This window comes from Pteropus alecto, unplaced genomic scaffold (assembly GCF_000325575.1).
Source record: "Pteropus alecto unplaced genomic scaffold, ASM32557v1 scaffold3, whole genome shotgun sequence".
NCBI lineage: Eukaryota > Metazoa > Chordata > Mammalia > Chiroptera > Pteropodidae > Pteropus > Pteropus alecto.
In genome coordinates this window covers 51,105,426-51,124,967 of record NW_006442484.1, presented here as the reverse complement: position 1 = coordinate 51,124,967, position 19,542 = coordinate 51,105,426, and the positions used below count along the sequence as shown (strand labels likewise).

General features: G+C 32.4%; 1 protein-coding gene across 1 annotated transcript in view; it reads left to right on the top strand.

Annotated features, from left to right (window-relative positions):
• Nucleotides 1-19,542, top strand: part of NCKAP1 (NCK associated protein 1) — an 89,067-nt gene that overhangs the window by 68,390 nt on the left and 1,135 nt on the right. Inside the window, exons 24-30 of the mRNA XM_006921264.2 lie at nucleotides 5,093-5,186; nucleotides 11,426-11,508; nucleotides 11,946-12,026; nucleotides 15,076-15,169; nucleotides 16,807-16,923; nucleotides 17,514-17,623; nucleotides 18,683-18,772. Coding sequence (XP_006921326.1) covers nucleotides 5,093-5,186; nucleotides 11,426-11,508; nucleotides 11,946-12,026; nucleotides 15,076-15,169; nucleotides 16,807-16,923; nucleotides 17,514-17,623; nucleotides 18,683-18,772 — 669 coding nt within the window. The remainder of the gene's footprint in view (nucleotides 1-5,092; nucleotides 5,187-11,425; nucleotides 11,509-11,945; nucleotides 12,027-15,075; nucleotides 15,170-16,806; nucleotides 16,924-17,513; nucleotides 17,624-18,682; nucleotides 18,773-19,542) is intronic.

Sequence of the window (19,542 nt, the reverse complement as noted above, 5' to 3'; positions counted from 1 at the left end):
ACTAAAACTTTCTTTCTCCAAAACTTGATTTTAGTAACAGTTTTCTATGTGATTATCCTTACTTTAGCTGACTTTTTATTTTACCTTCATAAAAATTTTTATATTTTATTAATGATTTAATGTTAGTTATAGGAAGACTTTTTTAAAAAGATTTTACAATTATGTTTTGGTGGTTAGGAGTTTTTATTTTTACTTTTCTGCTTCTCAGGTACTTATGATGAAATATTTTTCAAAAGGCTTCTTCATATGGTTAACCATAAATATGAAAGCTTTTCATTTCTAGCATTGTGACTTTATCATTTAGGTTTCTTCAAAACATAGTCCTAAAATTCAGTTTTCTGGAATTGCACAGTGCTTTACAATAATTTTCTTAGAGAAAATTATTTTTAACGACACCAAGAAATAATCCAGATTTCTCTGGATTCAGCTACTGATGTATTATTAAGAACTGGAGAAGGTGTTATTTTTGACTTTGTAGTCTCAGCCTCTGTGTGAGGCATACACTTCCATGGGTATTCTTTATTTTATTACATAAGAAATCTGATGATAATATGATGTTTCATATAGACAAGTTCAGTGGGTTGTATACTGTCCTATCTCACCGAGGTAAATCTCCAGAAGTACTCAGTCTGTGAATGATGATTCTAATTTCACATTTTTCAGTCCTATAAAATTACTTTCTATAGAATAACTTAATATGTGAAATTACAGAAACAGACATATAGAGGTTTGTTTCCACTATTGATTGGCTAGGTTATTGAGACTAGGAGTCCCTAACTGCTGTGGTCTGTTAGGAACCAGGCCACACAGTGGGAGGTGAACGTCTGGCAAGGGAACAAAAGCTTCATCTGTATTTGCAGCTGCTCCCCAGCACCAACATCACCGCCTCAGCTCTACCCTCAGATGATCAGGCATTAGATTCTCATAGGAGCACTGGTCCCTGGTGCCAGAAAGGTTAGGGACCAGTGATTTATATCTTTTCTCCTAAGACCAACTGAAAAAGTCTGAGAGATATATAAAGAAAAAGAATCTTCTTTTAAAGAAGAACTAAAAGGTTATTTCTAGGCTAAAATCAAGGAGAATGCGGGAAGTCAGACACAAGCCTAGCACTGGAAGCCACTTTTGAAGACATTTGCTAATCCAGAGATAACATATGTTAAATTAAGCTATAATTTTGGTGGCCTTGTAGGGTAAGATGGTTTGTAAACAAAAAACAAACCTGCCAAAGTGGGGAGTGGGATGTCTGCTTAAATTCCTCTCCACCCTCTTTACATAAACACGCAAGGAGACAGTGAACTAGAAATGAAAATGATTCACCCCTATTCAACAGGAGCTCTGTTCCGGTTGCTCTCTTTTGTCCAGTGAATCTTGAGTCTTGAATTTGGATTAAGGTGGTCCTAGATGAGTAGCACCCAAGGTGCTTGGCAGAAACTAACAGAAATTCTCTCTGGAGATAGGTATTTTCATCCTAGGCTTTAAATGGTTCCTGCAAGTAATTTTTCAAACACAGGGATTTCCATCTGGAAGGTGGAAGTCTATTGGAGATCAGTAGAAGGTAGAGGTTGGAGGTTTACTTAGTACATATGGCTGGCTGCCATGATTCTTAAGTCATTCTCCCTCTCTCTCTCCTGCCACCTTCTATTCCTGGTATTCCTGAATTTAGAGTCTTCTTGTTGCCATCATTTAATATGATGATGAGAAGTTAGATGTATAACAGTCTCTCATATAGACATGTAATAACCTCTCTGTTTTTAACCTCAAGCCTTCCTTTCTGTGCCACCATCTATAGTTTCTGAGCCCTGCTTAGGTCCTGAGACATGCATTAGCTTGCCTTCTACATTGTGTCTCCCTTACAGGAACTTGCTGATCACATTTCTCATCGCTACTTAATTTTTGCTCCAGTTTCTATCTTCTAGAAATTTGTTGAAATCTTTCATTTTACCTTTTAATTTTCTTCTCATTTCACTGGGTTTCTGGAGAAATCAGAGTTTTAGATATATGTATATAATTCTCTACATTTAACCAACACTTCCACATAGTTTACATACTTTTTGAGCATTTCTATAGGTAAAATTTCTGAAAGTGGATCAAAGGATATGAACATTTAAAATTTTTTTTATATTATCAAGTATCCCTCTGAAGATAATTATACTCCATACTCTCTGCATTAGAGCATGATGATGCCTCTGATATCATTTTAGTCTTTTAGAAATTAGTGCATGAGATGTTTTTGGGGGAGTTACAATGTTTTTAAGAGTATCCTGTAACTTCTTAGTGCTCATTTTCTAAATTGACATAGGCTAAATATTATGTGCCTGCATTTTTTTTCATCTTAAACATGACCTTAACTGCTTTAGTTTCTGTTTTAGCTGAGGATCTTTTTATTTCAAAGAGTAAATTTGTGTGCTAATAAAAATAAAGGAGAGCTTCTTTATATTTAATGGTTGTGAATAAATCATGTGTCAGACATAGCCAACACTATGCATGTGTACTTATGGTAAAATATGTTTATTACTTTCTGGAGAAGAAAACAACCAGTCTTCTTTCCTACTAAAATTCTTGGAGTATTTCATTTGGAGTTGTGCCCATTGAGTCAGTTTATTCTTCCAGACCTGCCAAAAGAATTGTTTTTGGCATTTTACAGATCAGTTCTCTTAGTTCTTCACAGAGCCCTAGAAGATTTTCTTTTCAAATGAAGTAGGAAATTGCAATATGGGTTGCGTTAAGAATGTAACACTTTCTTAACAGGAATTTTTTTTAGTACTGTTGATTTGTTTCACTTTGTTTTTCTCAGTTTGTTCCAAACCATTTCTTTGGTAATTCCTAGTATTACTTCTGGCTTTCAGTCCATTCATCAGTGATATTACTCAGTGGCTTTAAATATATAGAGAGCTTTATTTCAGGATGCAATTGAGGAAGAAAAGAAAAAAATTAAAGATATAAACTACACCTTCAAGAAGAGATGACATTAACTTTTTTTTTCTAAGAGTGATGTGTAAGTGTAAACAAATGCATTAGGGCAGTGGTCCCCAACCCCCGGGCCCAGGCCAAGGACTTGTACTGGTCTGTGGCCTGTTAGGAACTGGGCAGCACAGCAGGAGGTAAGAAGTGCGCAGCGAGAGAAACTTCATTGTATTTGCAGCCACTCCCCAGTGCTAATAGCATCAGTGCCTCAGCTCCACCTCAGATCATCAGGCATTAGATTCTCATAGGAGCACTGGTCCCTGGTGCCAAAAAGGTTGGGGACTGCTGCTTTAGGGTAATAGTTCTTAAAGTATGGTCCCCAGATCAGTAACAGCATCAACATTAAGTTGGAACTTGTTAAAAATGTGCAATTTTTGGTTCTACCTTAGACCTGCTAAATCACAATATATAGGTCTGGGACTCAGCAATGTTTTCTAATAAGTTCTCCAAATCATTCTGATGCACACTAAGCATTGGGACCTATTTCTTTAGAGATTAAGGGCGTAGGTTTTTAAATCAGACATACTTGCATTCAAATTCCAGATTTTACTATTTAATATCTTTGTAACTTTGGACAAGTTAATTTCTCTGAGCCTTAGTTTCCTCAGTTTTAAACTTGGAATATCACCTCCCTCATTCGGATCAGAGTAAATGGAATTGTTTGTAAATTGTCTAGTCTGGGAGCTTAAAAATGATCACAGTATCCTTACTATTAAATATATACTGTAATTTAATTAATTATATGCCATAGACTATAACTTATTGATTCTAAAACAATTATCTCATATTAACATATATGAATTGTGTTTTATAGTCAGATGATTATAGAAAACATGTCAGTTTAATTGGTAAAGTTTTTTTTTTCTTAATGGCACATTTAAAATTCAGTGGTGGCTTTGATTCATGGATATATGATACCGTGTTCAGTAAACATGAGCACTCTCAGGGTTGGGCATATAGTTTGAGTGTATATTGATTGAATCCATTTTAAGATGAGACAAGTATTGAATTGACCCTAGGGAGAGCAGGCAGTCTAATCAGAGACCGTAGAAGTTGAATTTAGCAAATAAATGAGACTGGAGCTGAACATTTGATTGAGAGCATAATGAGAAGTAATCTGAAGTAATATCAAGTAATATAAATCAAATATATACTAGTACAGAAAAAATGATTTTTGTAGATTTGCTATATAGTTTTTCATGCTCTCCCTAATTCAGTTGTCATTAGCCTTGGCTCGTAACAAAACCACTATGGCACTTTAACAGCATTCTTGCTATGTCTTTGCACTCTGACCTGCTGAATTGATATATGCAGGGGTGAAGCCTGGACATATGTATTTAGAATTATATATATCCAAATCTAGGCTTCATTCCTGAATATTTCAAATACATGTATGTAGGCTTTCTAATACATATACCTAATATCTCTTCCAGAATCAAATTAATTATATTTGTTTTAGTTATAACTTTTAAATTACTTTTCCATTGGTCTTTTTAAGAAAAACAGTCTTGGATGAATTATGCTTTTCTTGAACAGTTATCCTTAACCCCCTTCCCCTATTTATATCCCTTCTTTTTTTCTAGTCTCTTCCCTTTTTTCAGTGGTGCCTGAATGAGAAGGTAGATAGTTGACACTTCCATTTGATAATTCGTATTGGGAAACATTTGCTCTTTTATAATCCCCATGAAGTGGTACCATACCCAATAAGTTAGTCTCCCTCTGATTGTATATATCCAGCGATGAACTCTAGGCTATCTTTGGCCAGCTTTAGCTTCAACAGTTCTTTTTGTTTCGGTTGGAATTTACTGCTCTCTATCCACCTCAGTGTCTGCTTTTTATTATTAATGCTGTTCTGTGTCTAAACATAAGATAATCCTTTATCCTACTACTTATCTTTATTGCTTTTTCCTGAACCTCTCTCTTGAATTTGCAAACTGAAAAAAAATTAAGCCTATGTAAATAATTTTAAGATGCTTTTATTAAGACAACAATAAAAATGTATAGCATAGAGCATCTGGATTTCATGGATTGTATTTCCTACTTGCCAGATTGTAATTTCCAAAAGCTTGCTCTTATCTCTAACACAAGGAGGTCTATGCCTGACCTAGGATCTTTCTTTTTTTTTCAGAAACTTGTAGTGGAGAATGTTGATGTGCTAACACAAATGAGGACCAGCTTTGACAAACCAGACCAGATGGCTGCACTCTTTAAAAGATTATCATGTGGGTAAACTCATGATACTTTCTATAAGCATTAAGAAGACCTTGACACTCAATATTTAGTTTTTGCTCAAAATTTGTAAACAAATATAAGTAGTAAATTATGAATAATACTCTTTAGCTTATGAAGAAAATTATAAAAGTTTTACAGTCGAAGAATCTTTTAAGTACTTGTTTCACAATTTTTTACCATATTCTTAGTACCATGTGTCAAATATTTAATGAATATTGTCATCAGTTCATGAACCCATTAAATTTAATATAGTAAATCTATATTAATTTAGATTAATGGAGAATTGACTTTTGAGTCTGTAACTTTCTAAAAATCAACTTGATTGAGGTATAATTTACATATAATAAAATGTACACATTTAAGTGAACTGTGATAGATTTTGACAAATGTATACATCCATGTAACCATTATCACAATCAAAATATAGAGCAGTTTTATCACTTCAGAAAGTTTCTTCATGTCCCTTTGTACTCAGCTCCCCCCTCATAGCCTCAAAACCCCATGACTTACCTGAATTCTGTCACTGTAAGTTAAATTTGCTGTTCTAGAATTTCATATAAATGGAATCACAAAGTGTCATATAAATGGAATCACAAAGTGATACTCTTTTGTGTTTGATTTCTTTTACATAGCTTTTTTTTTTTTTTTTGAGATTCACCAATCTGTGTTAAGTGAATCGGTAATTTTTTCCCTTTTATTGCTAACTAGTATTCATTGCATGAAAACTTGAACTTGCAGCTTTAAAAAAATTTTTTTTAATATCTTTTTGATACTGATTCTTTGTGGGAGGTATACTGTGAAGTAACATTGAATCTTAAATATTTATTAAAGTTTATTTAGCCAGAAAGCTATTTTAGATACACTTGAGTTAATTGTATTTTCATTTGCTTTTTGTACCTGAACTCAGTTATAATTAAAAATTATTTTAAATTATAAAATTATTGATTTATGTAAAAGCCTTCTCAACATTAAGAAATTAATGAAATTCCAAATAAAACATTGTTTATATTTGAGAAAACCAGAGATAGAGTTACTTATCCTAAATAGAATCTTAAATATTTATTAAAGTTTATTTAGCCAAGAAGCTATTTTAGATACACTTGAGTTAATTGTATTTTCATTTGCTTTTTGTACCTGAACTCAGTTATAATTAAAAATTATTTTAAATTATAAAATTATTGATTTATGTAAAAGCCTTCTCAACATTAAGAAATTAATGAAATTCCAAATAAAACATTGTTTATATTTGAGAAAACCAGAGATAGAGTTACTTATCCTAAATAAAAAAAAAATCTTTAAAATTAAAGTCCATTCATATATTTTACATACTTCCCCTTTGATATTTTTCTTTTAAATGTTTTGTAACGATATCAAATTTTATAAAGCTATAAAATGAATTAGAGGATCACTTTAGTAGGCTATCTATCCTGCCTTAAAAAAATATAAACTTATTTAGTACAAATTAGTATAAAATTACACCAAGGTTGCCTTGTAGAGTAGATCGGTGGTTGCCAGATATATAAAGAGAAAGCAACGAGAGAATTTTCGGGGGTGATGAAACTGTTCACCACGGTGGTGATGGTGGTAACACAAGTCTATGTAGACATGCTAAAATATTTTCCTAGAACTATACACCAAAAGAGAGGAAAAAAGTCAAGTTTACTGTATAGTATTTTAAAAAATGAAATTAAAAATGAAAAAGATTGTCTTGGTAGCATTATAGGAAGGTGTGTGAATAAATAGTTAGTAGAAAATTATTAAATAGCTACCTGATTTGTTATTGTTTTACTGTATACTTATATTTTCTAGTCTTTTTTCTTTATTATCATTTTTGTTTTTTTCATGTTTCTCTTTTTTTTAAATACTCATTTAACCACCCAACTAGCCTTAACTCTAATTAACTTTTTACTAATAAACAACACTTGACTACATCGTCTGGTCAGAAGCAACTAATCCACTGCAGTGTTCAATTCCTGTTTACTGTTAGTTTAACTCTGTTTGTGAAATTGAAACAAAATAGAGTTTGTTAAAATTCCAAGCAGAATTTGCGGGTTTTCAAAATAAAATCCATAATCTTTTATCTAGATTCTGTTTACTTGAATTTTGTGTATAATGGTAGTGATTAATGACTTGTGAAATTGGCCAAAATCAAAATCTAAATTGTTGAATTTTAATGACCTATCTATATAACAAATTTTTCTTTAAATAGAATATATTAAATCTTTTATGTTACTGTAGAAATAAAATCTTCTCGATAGTGGGTTATTTAGAGAAGTAGAGAAAGCTACCCTTTCAGTTGAACTATTTTCCATAGTATTGCCTTTGATCTCTACCTTTACCCTATATCCAGAAGTTGATTTTCACAGTCAACAAACATTCATTTAAATTCCCCTAAAAAGAAAAAGTGGTGTAATTTATTAAAAATAGCTTTGAATTGGAAAGTAATCTGAAATTAATTTTCAGTTTTAGGCTTTCTAACTATGTGACTTAAACAAATTGAATAATGTCCCTATTCCTTACTTTCTATTCTATGATACTGTGTTTCTTGGGGCTAGGTTCATCACTTTACTGGCTTCCTTAATCCAGACCTTTGTTTTCTTGTTTTCTTCCTTTTTAAAACTCATTTTGCTCACTTTTGTCCTGGCCTTGCCACCATTTATCTACAAACCTGAAGGTTGCCTCCAAGGACCTTAACTTTAGTAATACTTTGGATGTTATTATCCCCTGAAACTGTTGCACTGGTAAAATCTTGAATTTGAAACTTCGCTTTCAGACCAGAGTCATGTCTTCCAGCTCTCCCACTCCTTCACTGCTATTAAACTTTTTCTAGCTCATTGAAACTTTGATGTCTCTCTAGTTTTCTAATCAGCCTATTCCTGGCTTTACTTACTTATCCATGCTGGAGTATGAAATTTGGTTAGTGATTTTAATCGCTTTTTCCTCTGTACTGTCATACTCTTGACTTTCTGCTACATTCATCATCCCAAGCAATTTCACTGATCCCGGAAGCCAGCGACTGCTTGTGAAATGACAATTTTTAAATCTGTTGTTAAAGCTGCCTTTTAATTCATCCTACCACTCTTCATATTGCTAAACTTTTTGACTGGCTTGTATTCTTCTCATCAGAAACTTTACAAGTCTGAAGAAAATGGAACAATATCTTTAAAGAGCTTTTTGAAAAACAGTTTAGAATTCTATAGCAGGCAGTGATACCTTTCAAAAACAAAAGTGGAATTAAGATTTTTATCTGATAACTTATGAATTACAAGAAAAGTTAAAAGAAGTTTTTTAGGCTGAAAGAAAAGAAAATCAGCTAGAAACTTAGATCACACAAACAAAAAAGAAACAAAGAATGCCTAAAATTTGAAATATATTTCATCTTTCCAATTCTCTACTCTAAATATACTGTAATATGGCTGTTTTCCCATTTGCAAACTCAGGTCTTCTTTCCTCACTCTTATTCTACTTAGTTTCTCTGTAGTGTTTATCTCTTTTATTCTCCTTTTTATTTTTTCCTCTTCATATGCCAGTACTTTTACCTCTACCTTTTCTTAGTCGTTGTTCTACAGTCCTATTGGGAGAATGCATCCAATCTTATTTATCAATGTGTCTTAAATATTTATCCCCAGCCTTGACTTTCTTTTGAGCTCCAAATATTTAACACCAACTACAAGTTGACCAGTAGTTCTCAAAGTGTAGTTTGTGGACCAGAAACAACAAAATAGCATTACCTAGGATCTTGTTAAGAATATAAATTACTGGGTCACACCCCAGACCTACTGAGTCACGTTGCTGGGGCCCAGCAAGTGATTCTTATTTGTACTAAAGTTTGAGAAACATTGTTAGACATCTTCAGACATATGACCCCACAGACACTTCACAACATTCAGTAATGGGAATAATCCTGCCTTCATGGGAGGTGTAAGTGAATGGGGAGAAAAAGCCTGATATTCTTTATTGACCATTTTTTTACCTCCCTTGCCATTTTTCAAGTGACTCACACAAGAAAACCTGGGTATCTTCCCTGATTCTTCTTATCATTGCATTCTGCATCTAGTAGCTGTATCTGGCAGATCAGTTCACTAATTGGTAGGTCAAAGTTGGCCCAAAGATGTACTTTGTTTGGCCCTATGCTGCATTAAATTAAAAAAAATTTTTTTTGATCAGTATTTCTAAAATGAGATATTTTGCATAAAAAAACATCTGGCTTCCCACCCAAAAAACCTGGGCATTTCCCACATGGCGGTGATTAGCTGGAGCTAAGTTGCAGCTGTCCCCTTTAGAAGTTTTTTCTTCAGTCTTTCCTACTCACTACCCTGTCTTTTTTGTCTGCTTTACTGTTTTATGTTACCTGCTGTAGGTTTTTGAACTTGTAACTCCTACTTCAGATCCCACCTCTTAAATCCCAAATCTGTTCCTGTGGCTATCGTTTCAAGGCTTTATCATTGTTTTGTCTATAGTCATGGCTTCCTAACAGTCATTCTTTCCTTTCTAACCTGTCTCCCACATTCAGAATCATATTTTTAAACATACTTTTCCTATCACTCTTTGTATTTTGAAAATCTTGAACAACCCCCTTATTGCTTGAAGGATAGTTTAAACTTGTTAGCATGGTATTCAAATGACATTATTTGGATTAACTTCACATCCAGCAATTTTTTTCCAACCTTTCCCCCACTATCATCTGCTTGCTTGGCCCAAGACCCCCACATAGCCACTGCTCTAATATTAGTTCCTTGGAATGTGTCTTGGTCCATTTGGGCTGCTAACACAGAATGCCATTATTGATGTATATATTCAAGAGGAGGTTATAAGATATAGTTTTTGCAAATTTATTATTTAAGTTTTGGGCAACAACAAATTTTTGGAAAATACATGCTATCACACTACTTATTTTTCTAATTATTCACCTGTTTTCTGCCATTCCTTTTTCTGAGTTGCTATTCTTTCGTTTTATGGCCTGGAATATCCTTCTCTTCTTACTCCTTTATGCCCAGCTTAGATGACATTTTCTCAGAGAAATCTTTCCTTTCATCCTCATTTCTTCTTTCCTTTTCTTGATAGTAACAGTTTCTAGCTTCATTTCGTGGATAACCATTTTATTGAACATCTCATATTCTGGGTTTCAGGCATTCTGCTCAGTGCTAGAGATAAATAAAAAGATTAATAAGACTGGTTCCTGCTCTTGTGGAATTTATGACATACTTGTGCATTAACATCATTTTGTTTAACACTGCTGTTTTAATTCTCATCACATTTTGGCTTACATAATAAAGGGTGCTTATTGTAAAGGTTTAAACAAACAACACATGAGGTAAAAGTAAAAATAAAACAATTCTCTCCAATCCTATTCTTCAAAGGTAACTATATACTTAACAGTTTTAACAGTTTTCTATACATCTTTCTAGAAATTTGTTTGGTATATACAAATATATATGTATATCTTTTTGTTTCACATAAATGGGATAATATTTTCTTAGTCATCTTGGCAATTCATTTAGACTGTTACTTAAGGTCTAGATTATTCTGTTTATTGTATTCTTCTTACATAGTGTCTTATATGGGAAGTAATTCAATAAATGTTCGTTGTTATTTTTTAATATGAAGGTATTGATCCTTTCGATCCTAACCGCCCTTGATTTTTTTAAACCAAGTTTTAATGTTGAATATGTAGTAATAATTTTCAGAATAATGCCTTGTAACTAAAATGTAAATGATCAAACCCATTCATACTCTTTATCAGCCTGGTCTTGCTGAAACTGCTTGGGCTGTCAATAGTCACTTTTTGTTTCTGGACTTTCTAGACCTCAGCAACTTACGAATTTAGCATCTCCAAGTTCCAGGGCCATTTGAGCTGTTAATTCATGTCTACTCTGGTCAGCTTCTTTCTCCTCTTAGTCTCTTTCCTCCTACCTCTGCCATTTCTGAGATAGGATTGTACTATCTCATATATACTATCTCATATCTCATATCTCATATGATTGTTTCAAGATTCTGGTGAACCATCTAAACCATTTTAAAGAATAGAGTGTACTGCATTTGAAATAAACTATAATTTTCTTAATTTTAATATCAGCTTTCAATACATTTGCCTCTTTAATCATTTGCTATAATCAGATTGCTATTAGTTGTGCCTTTTATCATGGAAATTTTATGACAAAGAATTTTCTCCAAGGTTAAGAAAGAATCCAATTTACACTCTTCTCTTCTCCCCTTCTTTCAAATTTAGCTGTTGACAGTGTCTTGAAGAGGATGACAATAATTGGTGTAATTTTATCCTTCCGCTCATTGGCACAAGAAGCACTTAGAGATGTAAGAAACCATTATAAGTACATATCTATATCCAAATAATCCCTTTTAATTTCCCAGAAATTAAAAGCTATTCTTTATAGTTGGCAGTGATATAATTAAAATTCCAGTTTTCATAGTTATCTAAAGTAAAGTACACAGAAATTAAAGGTATTTAAACTTTGTTTTGGTATTGAAATTCAGAGGGTATAACTTACCTGGATATTGCATTACTTTTTAAACTTTACTCTTCATTAAAGCATTTTCCATTTTGACTATACTCGGTTTGGCATCGAATACATTCCATTTCTGTGCATCTTAGTACTTCAGAAAATCACATGAAAATAGATAAAGTAAAATAATTTTTATGATAACTAGAAGTAATCGAGTGGTAATATTTCATAAATTTAGAGATCACCATTTAAAAATAACTCTACTTTCTTGTTTGTTGTCTTGCCTAGGTCTTGTCCTACCACATTCCTTTTCTTGTAAGCTCAATTGAAGATTTCAAGGATCACATTCCAAGGGAGACTGATATGAAGGTAATAAAATTTCCATTTGGATTTTTACAGTTTCTAAAATGAAATATTTAAGTTAAATATAAAATAAAATTTGACAAATCCTAAACTACTATTAAGTTTCTATTTTAGAGTGTCAGTTAGCATACTTGCCTTTGAAAATGCATCTTTGAGAGCTCAGCACCAAAATACTATGTAGGTATTTTGAAAGTCAGTCTTCAAGTGTAAAATGGGTTGATACCGATCTTTTTTTCTTAAACTGATAGATAAGCTGTTTATACATGGTCATAGCCGAATGAGAAAGATGACCCAGTGAAATAAGAGTTGTTCTGTTTTAAATAAAGCTAAATTCAATCAGTTTTTAAAACTTTTTTGCAATTCTGTTTTTAAATAATAAATATAAGATAGAAGGTTGGTAGCCTTATGTGAATCCACAGTTTTGTTTTGAAAATTTATTGATCAAAAAATCCAGCCACTGATCTAACGCCAACAATGATTTACCAGTGGTACACATTTGATAAGTGGCTTATCGGGGCTAATAGTTATGTTTTCTAAGCTTTTATGTTTCTTGAAACAATTGTTTTCTGTTTCTCAAATTTCAGAAATCACTGACTGAAAAAAGTAAATTCTTTTGTGTGACACTCAAGTCTCTTCTCAAAATTGATGCCACTCAAACATTTTAAGCCTTATCTTTCATCTCTTGTTCCATCCTCCTTCTACTCTTCCCTTTCTTACTCTACCCTTGTCTTTATGTGCATCCTGTGAGATAACAAAATCTTTGTGTGCATTCTCACATCTGTTTTGTTCTCTAATTTATCATGCCTGAAAATTCTGCCATTTTCTATTTCTGCCTTTTGAAATCCTGCTTATTTTATAAAGCCTGATTCAGTTGCCATCTAAAAAACATCCCTTGATTCCCTCCAAGTGATGATAAAGATTTTTTTCTTAGTGTTACTAGAAAACTTTGTTTATTCGTTGTAGAATTACATACATTCTGCCTTGTGTTGTAGTTTGTGTTTTTCCACTTAAATTTATGTTAGATCATAAACATAGTGAAGACCAAGACCTAGTTTTCTTTATTTTTGTTTCTCTCACAGTGCTTTGTACAGGATAACATTTGAGATGAATGATTGTCCTATGATTTTGTGATTGAAAACTGTATGAATAGCACAAAATTATTTTTTAAGTGGAAACACTATAGGAAAAAATTAAACATTAAAGATGAATCAGTCCTTGAGAAGGTACTGGTGTGCAGATTATGAGAATAATAATTAATTTTCTGAGCAACCACTCAGTTCTCTTAGCACCTGACATAATTGTATTACATTTCTAGCAAACTTTAAATAGAACTTCCTACTTTTTAAAAACCAAACATATGTTTATTAATAGTTTTATTGAGATATATTTCACCTATAATAAAATTTCATTTAAAGTATGCAATTTAGTGGATCTTAGTATAGTCACAGAGTTGTGCAACTATCACCAACCAATTTCAGAACATTTCATCACCCTAAAAAGAAACCTTGTACCCATTAGCAGTCATTTCCTATTTCTTCCTATTTTCAACCTGTGGGCAGCCACTAATTAACTTTCTGTCTTATAGGTCTGCCTATTCTCGTCATTTCATATAATTTATATAATACATAGTTGTTTGGCACTGGCTTTTTTCACTTAGCGTAATGTTTTCAAGGCTTATGCGTGTCGTAGCATTATATCATTATTTTTATATTGCCAAATATTCCATTGTGTGGCTATATATCACATTTTATCTTTACATTCATTAATTGATGGGCATTAGGTTGTTTTCACTTTATGGCTATTAGTAAATAATGCTACTGTGAATATCCATGTACAAGTTTTTGTGTGGACATATACTTTCATTTCTCTTGGGTATATCCCAGGAGTGAATGTGCAGGGGCATTTGGAAACTCTATGTTTAACCTTTTTGAGAAACAATCAAATTTTTTTCAAAGTGGCTGTACCATTTTGCATTCCCACCAGCAGTGTATGACGGTTTCACTTTCTCTATATCCTTATCAATACTTGTCATCTGTATCCTTAATTATAATCATTCTAGCGTGTGTGCTGTGTAAAACGTCATTGTTTTGATTTGCATTTTCCTGAGGTAAATGATGATGAACATCTTTTCATGTGATCACTGGCTATTTGTATATCTTCTTTGGAAAAATGTCTGTTTAGATGCTTTTGCTTACTTTTAAAATGGTTCGTTTGCCTTTTTCATTTTGAGATGTAAGAATTCTTTATATATTCTGGATTAATAGATACATGATTTGTAAATTTTTTTTCCCATTCTAGATTGTTTTTTCCTTTTCTTTACTGTGTCCTCTGAAGCACAAAAGTTTTTAATTTCAATTTTTTTCTATTGTTGCTGCTAAGAAACCATTGCCTAACCCAGAGCCATAAAGATTTATACCAATATTTTCTTTTAAGTATTTTATAGTTTTAGTACCTATGTTTAGATCTGTGATCCATTTTGAGTTTAATTTGGGGGGAAAGAATGGGTATTGGATCACAAACAAATGATTACCTAGAACTTAATCCATGGCAGTTATTACTTTAGTTATTAGAAATTCCTTTGTCAGATTTTCAGTCAGTACTCCGCATAAATCTATTATAAGTAATTTACCATGTTTATAGGTATGATATGATTAGGCCAGTATAATTTTTCATTAAACAAGTATGAAGTATGGACATAAGCATAAATCCATAAATCACTTTTGCTCATTTATCTCTTTTGGCTTGATATTTTATCTCCCTGCTTCCAAGAAAAATAATATCTTTAGAAAGATTCTGTTGGGATTTGCCATAGAAAGTATACAAGTTTTATTTGGCCTAATAATAGGAAGTTATAACCAGCAGCACCTCACAAAGTACTAAATCATCTATTTAGTATAGGTTAGTTGGGCAGTAGTTCCTGCATAGGCAAGTTTCCAAAATTCTCTAGTGTTCTGTAAGCAAACTCTAAACAATATATCTTTTCTTAATAGTGAGATTTCTCAGAAATTTGTTATACTATTTCTTACTCTGTAATTCTTATATTTTTTTTTATCAGGTTGCAATGAATGTGTATGAATTATCATCAGCTGCTGGATTACCTTGTGAGATTGATCCTGCCTTGGTTGTAGCTCTCTCCTCACAAAAATCAGGTAAAATGCATTAGTAAATATGTAGTAGTCTTAGTTAAAATTACCAAGGCAACACAGATACAGATGTGATACTTACCTCTTTATTCAAATGCCTACTTTATGTCAAGCATTTTTCCTTTTTTGATAGAGTATATTAGTGCAGAAAAGACAATGATTCCTGTCTTCTAGAATGTATGTTTTAGCATAGTTATCATACAGATTAGATCATTTAAGCCATAAGACTGGATGAGATTACTAAATCCTTTTAGTGTTAATGCAGAAGTGAAGAGGATCACGGTCTGAGCTCTCAGACACGCTCAACTTTAAGAGCTCAGGAAAAAGAGGAAGAACTACCAAAAAAGAAACTGAGAGGGAAGAACCAATGAAGGAGAAAAACCAGGAAAGAGTCGCTTCCAGGGAAGGGGAAAGGGAATGGTCAGCTACAAAGAATTAATAGGCGATGCTGACAGGAGCAAGGACAGTGGAGTTTTCAGGGCCAAAGGCTGACTAGAGAGGGCTTAAGAGAGAATAGGAGAAAAGGAACTGGAGATAACAAGTATCAAACAACTCTCTCAAAGGATTTTAAGTTAAAGGGGAACCAAGAAATGAAATTATATTAGCCTGAGGCATGAGTAAAATCAAGGGAAAGGTTTTTTTCAGGTGAGAAAATAAAAATTTTTGCCTATATTTATTTGTATGCTGACAGATATTGTCTAAATGATATTTAGAAAAGGGTGTTATTTTTTAATTGAACTAGAGGTACTTACCATCAGGAGTGTGCTTTATTATATATTATTAAACATTTAAAAGATTTTAGGCCAGCCCTTTGAAATGTAGTACCAGAATGCTCTAGATATTTCTAGATTTGTCTACAAAGTAAATTGTTTTGCCATTCATGCAGTATGTTGAATATAGTCACATGGATAATTACTACTATTGCTTAATTTGCTATAACTATATTTTTCATAATCAGCCAAATTTTAAAAACATATTCTGTTCAATTCTTAGTTATATGTGGTAGTGAATAATAGGATAAGTGGAGGTTCCCAAGCACTAGAAAACCAACAATTTTAGTACACATTACAATAAATATTTTAGAAAGTGTTATATCTTAAAAGCTTTAGGACAATGCTAGTTATTTTCGTTTATGACTGCTTTCTTGTCTTCTAAAATTGAGAGGTTGGAAATCTAGTCCAGTTTACATTTATATCTTTTAAAATGAATTTCAAATTATATTCAGATCTATTTTAGAAAAATTTAAGGATTTTTGGATGGTTTTGCAGAGTAATGATGAGATAATGTTTTCTAAACTGTAATAAATAGAATTTTCTTATAAAATTTTATTGTCAGTGTTCAGTTAGGAAATTTTAGGATTCCAGTTATCCTAATTATACTTTTTGCCCTATAATCTTAAAACTTTTAAAAGGGGAAAAAAATGTTAGAGCTACCTGAAATATACCTGAGTAATAGATAAATAAGCCAACAGTAACATCTATTATTTGTACATATATTTCTTTTAACAATCCTGATTAGTTCTGTAGAGGCTCAGTGAAATACCTTATAACAAAATTAAAACTTGCCTTTTCTGGTTTAGAAGATCAACTCTTAACTAATCTTGAAGAAATACCTTGGTTTTATTTTTAATTTTTCTGCCTTAGAAAACATAAGTCCAGAAGAAGAATATAAAATTGCCTGCCTCCTCATGGTGTTTGTGGCAGTTTCTCTGCCAACACTGGCCAGTAATGTGATGTCTCAGTATAGCCCTGCCATAGAAGGTAAAGTGGTTTAAAATTGTTTTGGCATTGGAAAAGTTATGAGTTTTGATATGGTAGATACTTTTCAAGTAATTGATGTTCTTTTATAATAAAATATGGGTTAAGTTCTGCCACTTACTAGCTTTGTAACCTTGATTTTTCTTTTTCTAAGCCCTAATTCCTGATATGTGAAATGTGTATATGTGAGCTTATGGGTGTCTGAATGTGTGTGGGGCAGGTGATGGTGAGGGAGTATTTAACTCTTAGGATTGTTTTAAGGATTGGATGAAAAGATGTTGGTAAAGCAGCTAAGCACTTCTTTTTTAAGTGTCTAAGAATATAAAACTGATGTAAGATTTCTTTTAGGGGTTTTTGGAAACTAGCTTGTTTAATACTGACATAGTCATTTGTTGCTCTCTTACTACATTATTTTCAAAAGCACTAGTCCTCATGAAAGTGAAAGCAGAGCAAGGCAAGTTATGCCCCAATCCTGCTTTTAATCATGCCATGATTTATGTAGATTGTAAAGTCATTAAAGATTGGCCTTCTGTGTCTTATTTGATATTTTGGGGGTCACACAGAAACCACAAACCCCATTTGTACTTTTTCAGGGCACTGCAACAACATACATTGCTTGGCCAAAGCCATCAACCAGATTGCTGCAGCTTTGTTTACAATTCACAAAGGAAGCATTGAAGACCGTCTTAAAGAATTTTTGGCGGTATGTATAATCAATAAGCAAAATCATGACATTTTATGAAGAGAATTTTCAGTAGCTATGAGATGTAACAGTAAATTCAAATTTAAAAAGTTTTTTTGGAAAGAATAATAGATGAAGGCAGGGCCTTAAAATCAAGAAGTTAGTTTAGCATTTTTCCCCTTTTACTTATAAGTCTCTCATTTCTAGAGCTCTGCAGTATGCCTTTTTTCCCTAAGCTGATGTTTGTACTGCCCTAGAAGTTTGCCTAGGATTTGAAAGAGGAAAAAACAAAACAAAAGAAAATCGAGACTCTCAGTGAGTGTTCCCTCTAAAAGGATGTTACTTATTTCCATTTATTTGGAGAAAGACTGTTAATGATGACAAATTCAAAAATAAGAATACTCACTACCAAAAGTTGTGCTAACCCTAGTCACATGAAATATGGCTGTCAGTTTCTTTGTTAGTGTAGCTCTTTTCTTTATCAATTTGCCTTTTCTTTATCAATTTGCCTTTGTATTCTACTTTAAAGGAAAGATTCATCATGGTGTAATGAACACTAGAATATATGCTTCAAGTTGTAAACCCTGTTAGCTTCTTCTAAATTTTTTTTCATTTTAAAAGCAAATGTAATATTAACGTGAGAAAATAACTTCTATTTTAAAGAAAACTATTAAGATTTAAAATTTTTCTTTCAATTTTCTTTATTTTCCTGCACTTAAGACTTAATATCCTCATCTGACAATGTTCCCATTAATTCAAATGCAGGGTGAAATTATTTGGGAACTAAGAAATATGGTTAATACGGATACGGATTTAAATCATTTTCAAAAAAGACGTCCTAAAAAAATGATTTTAAAGATCAATAAGAATATTTGATCATATTTATTGTCATTGTATTTATACATTAATAGCTCTCAAAATTATTGCTTGAATATAAAGATCCTAAGCTTATCTTATTTGTTATTTAATTGCTCATTAGCCACTGAATGATTGAAATGTGTTGCAAGTTGGAGCATACTGAAAATAACTGGTGAACATTTTATTTTAAAAACTTACTTAAAATGTATGTGTACTTTTAAGCTTGCATCCTCCAGTTTACTGAAAATTGGCCAGGAGACAGATAAAACAACAACAAGAAATAGAGAATCTGTTTATTTACTGCTAGATATGGTAAGTCTCATTTCAGTTTTTATTAACAACAAAGAAGTTCCAGTCATTTGTGATATTCTTTACTTGACATTTTAGTGATTAAATAACAGTAAGGGCTGAGGTACTCTTTGATCTCTTGTGTTGACTCCACCCAAGCTACGCACTTTCTAAAAATTGCTAAGAAGACTGAAATTTCTTGTATTTTACTATATGGCAAGCATATCAGAAAACAAAATAAAAAGTTAGCATTACCTATAAGGTTATATTTTTATGAATAGTTTTTCAACCTGTTGGGAAACACTTTGGCCTTATATTTTCCTAAAGTATCAGGTTCATCTCTACCAGTTTTTTTGAGTTTTCCCTATTCTGACTTCATTTCTCCCATTTAATAAAATTTTCTGTAATTCTGTATACTTAGTTGCTTCTTTTCACTGTCCATGAACCAGTCATGCTTGTTTCTACCATGTGGCTCCTCACTTAGAATGATTTCCTTTACCTGCAGAGATCTGCATCTAGCCTAATGATGCAGCACAGTGTTTATTATAGCTCAGATCTTTTTCCATATAGACTTTCTTTATTACTCTGGCCTTCATTAATCTTTCCTCCCTTTTGAACTCCTCTAGAACTTATAGTTTTCCACTTAATTATAGTTGGTTTTATGTTCGATATGACTTTCTAGCTTAGTCTTGGGTCCCCAGTTATACTTGAAGATATGCCCCACATTTTAAATATGTTTACATTCTCTTCTCTCTGATAAACTGTTGAAGGAAATGAAAGTGTGCAATATATTT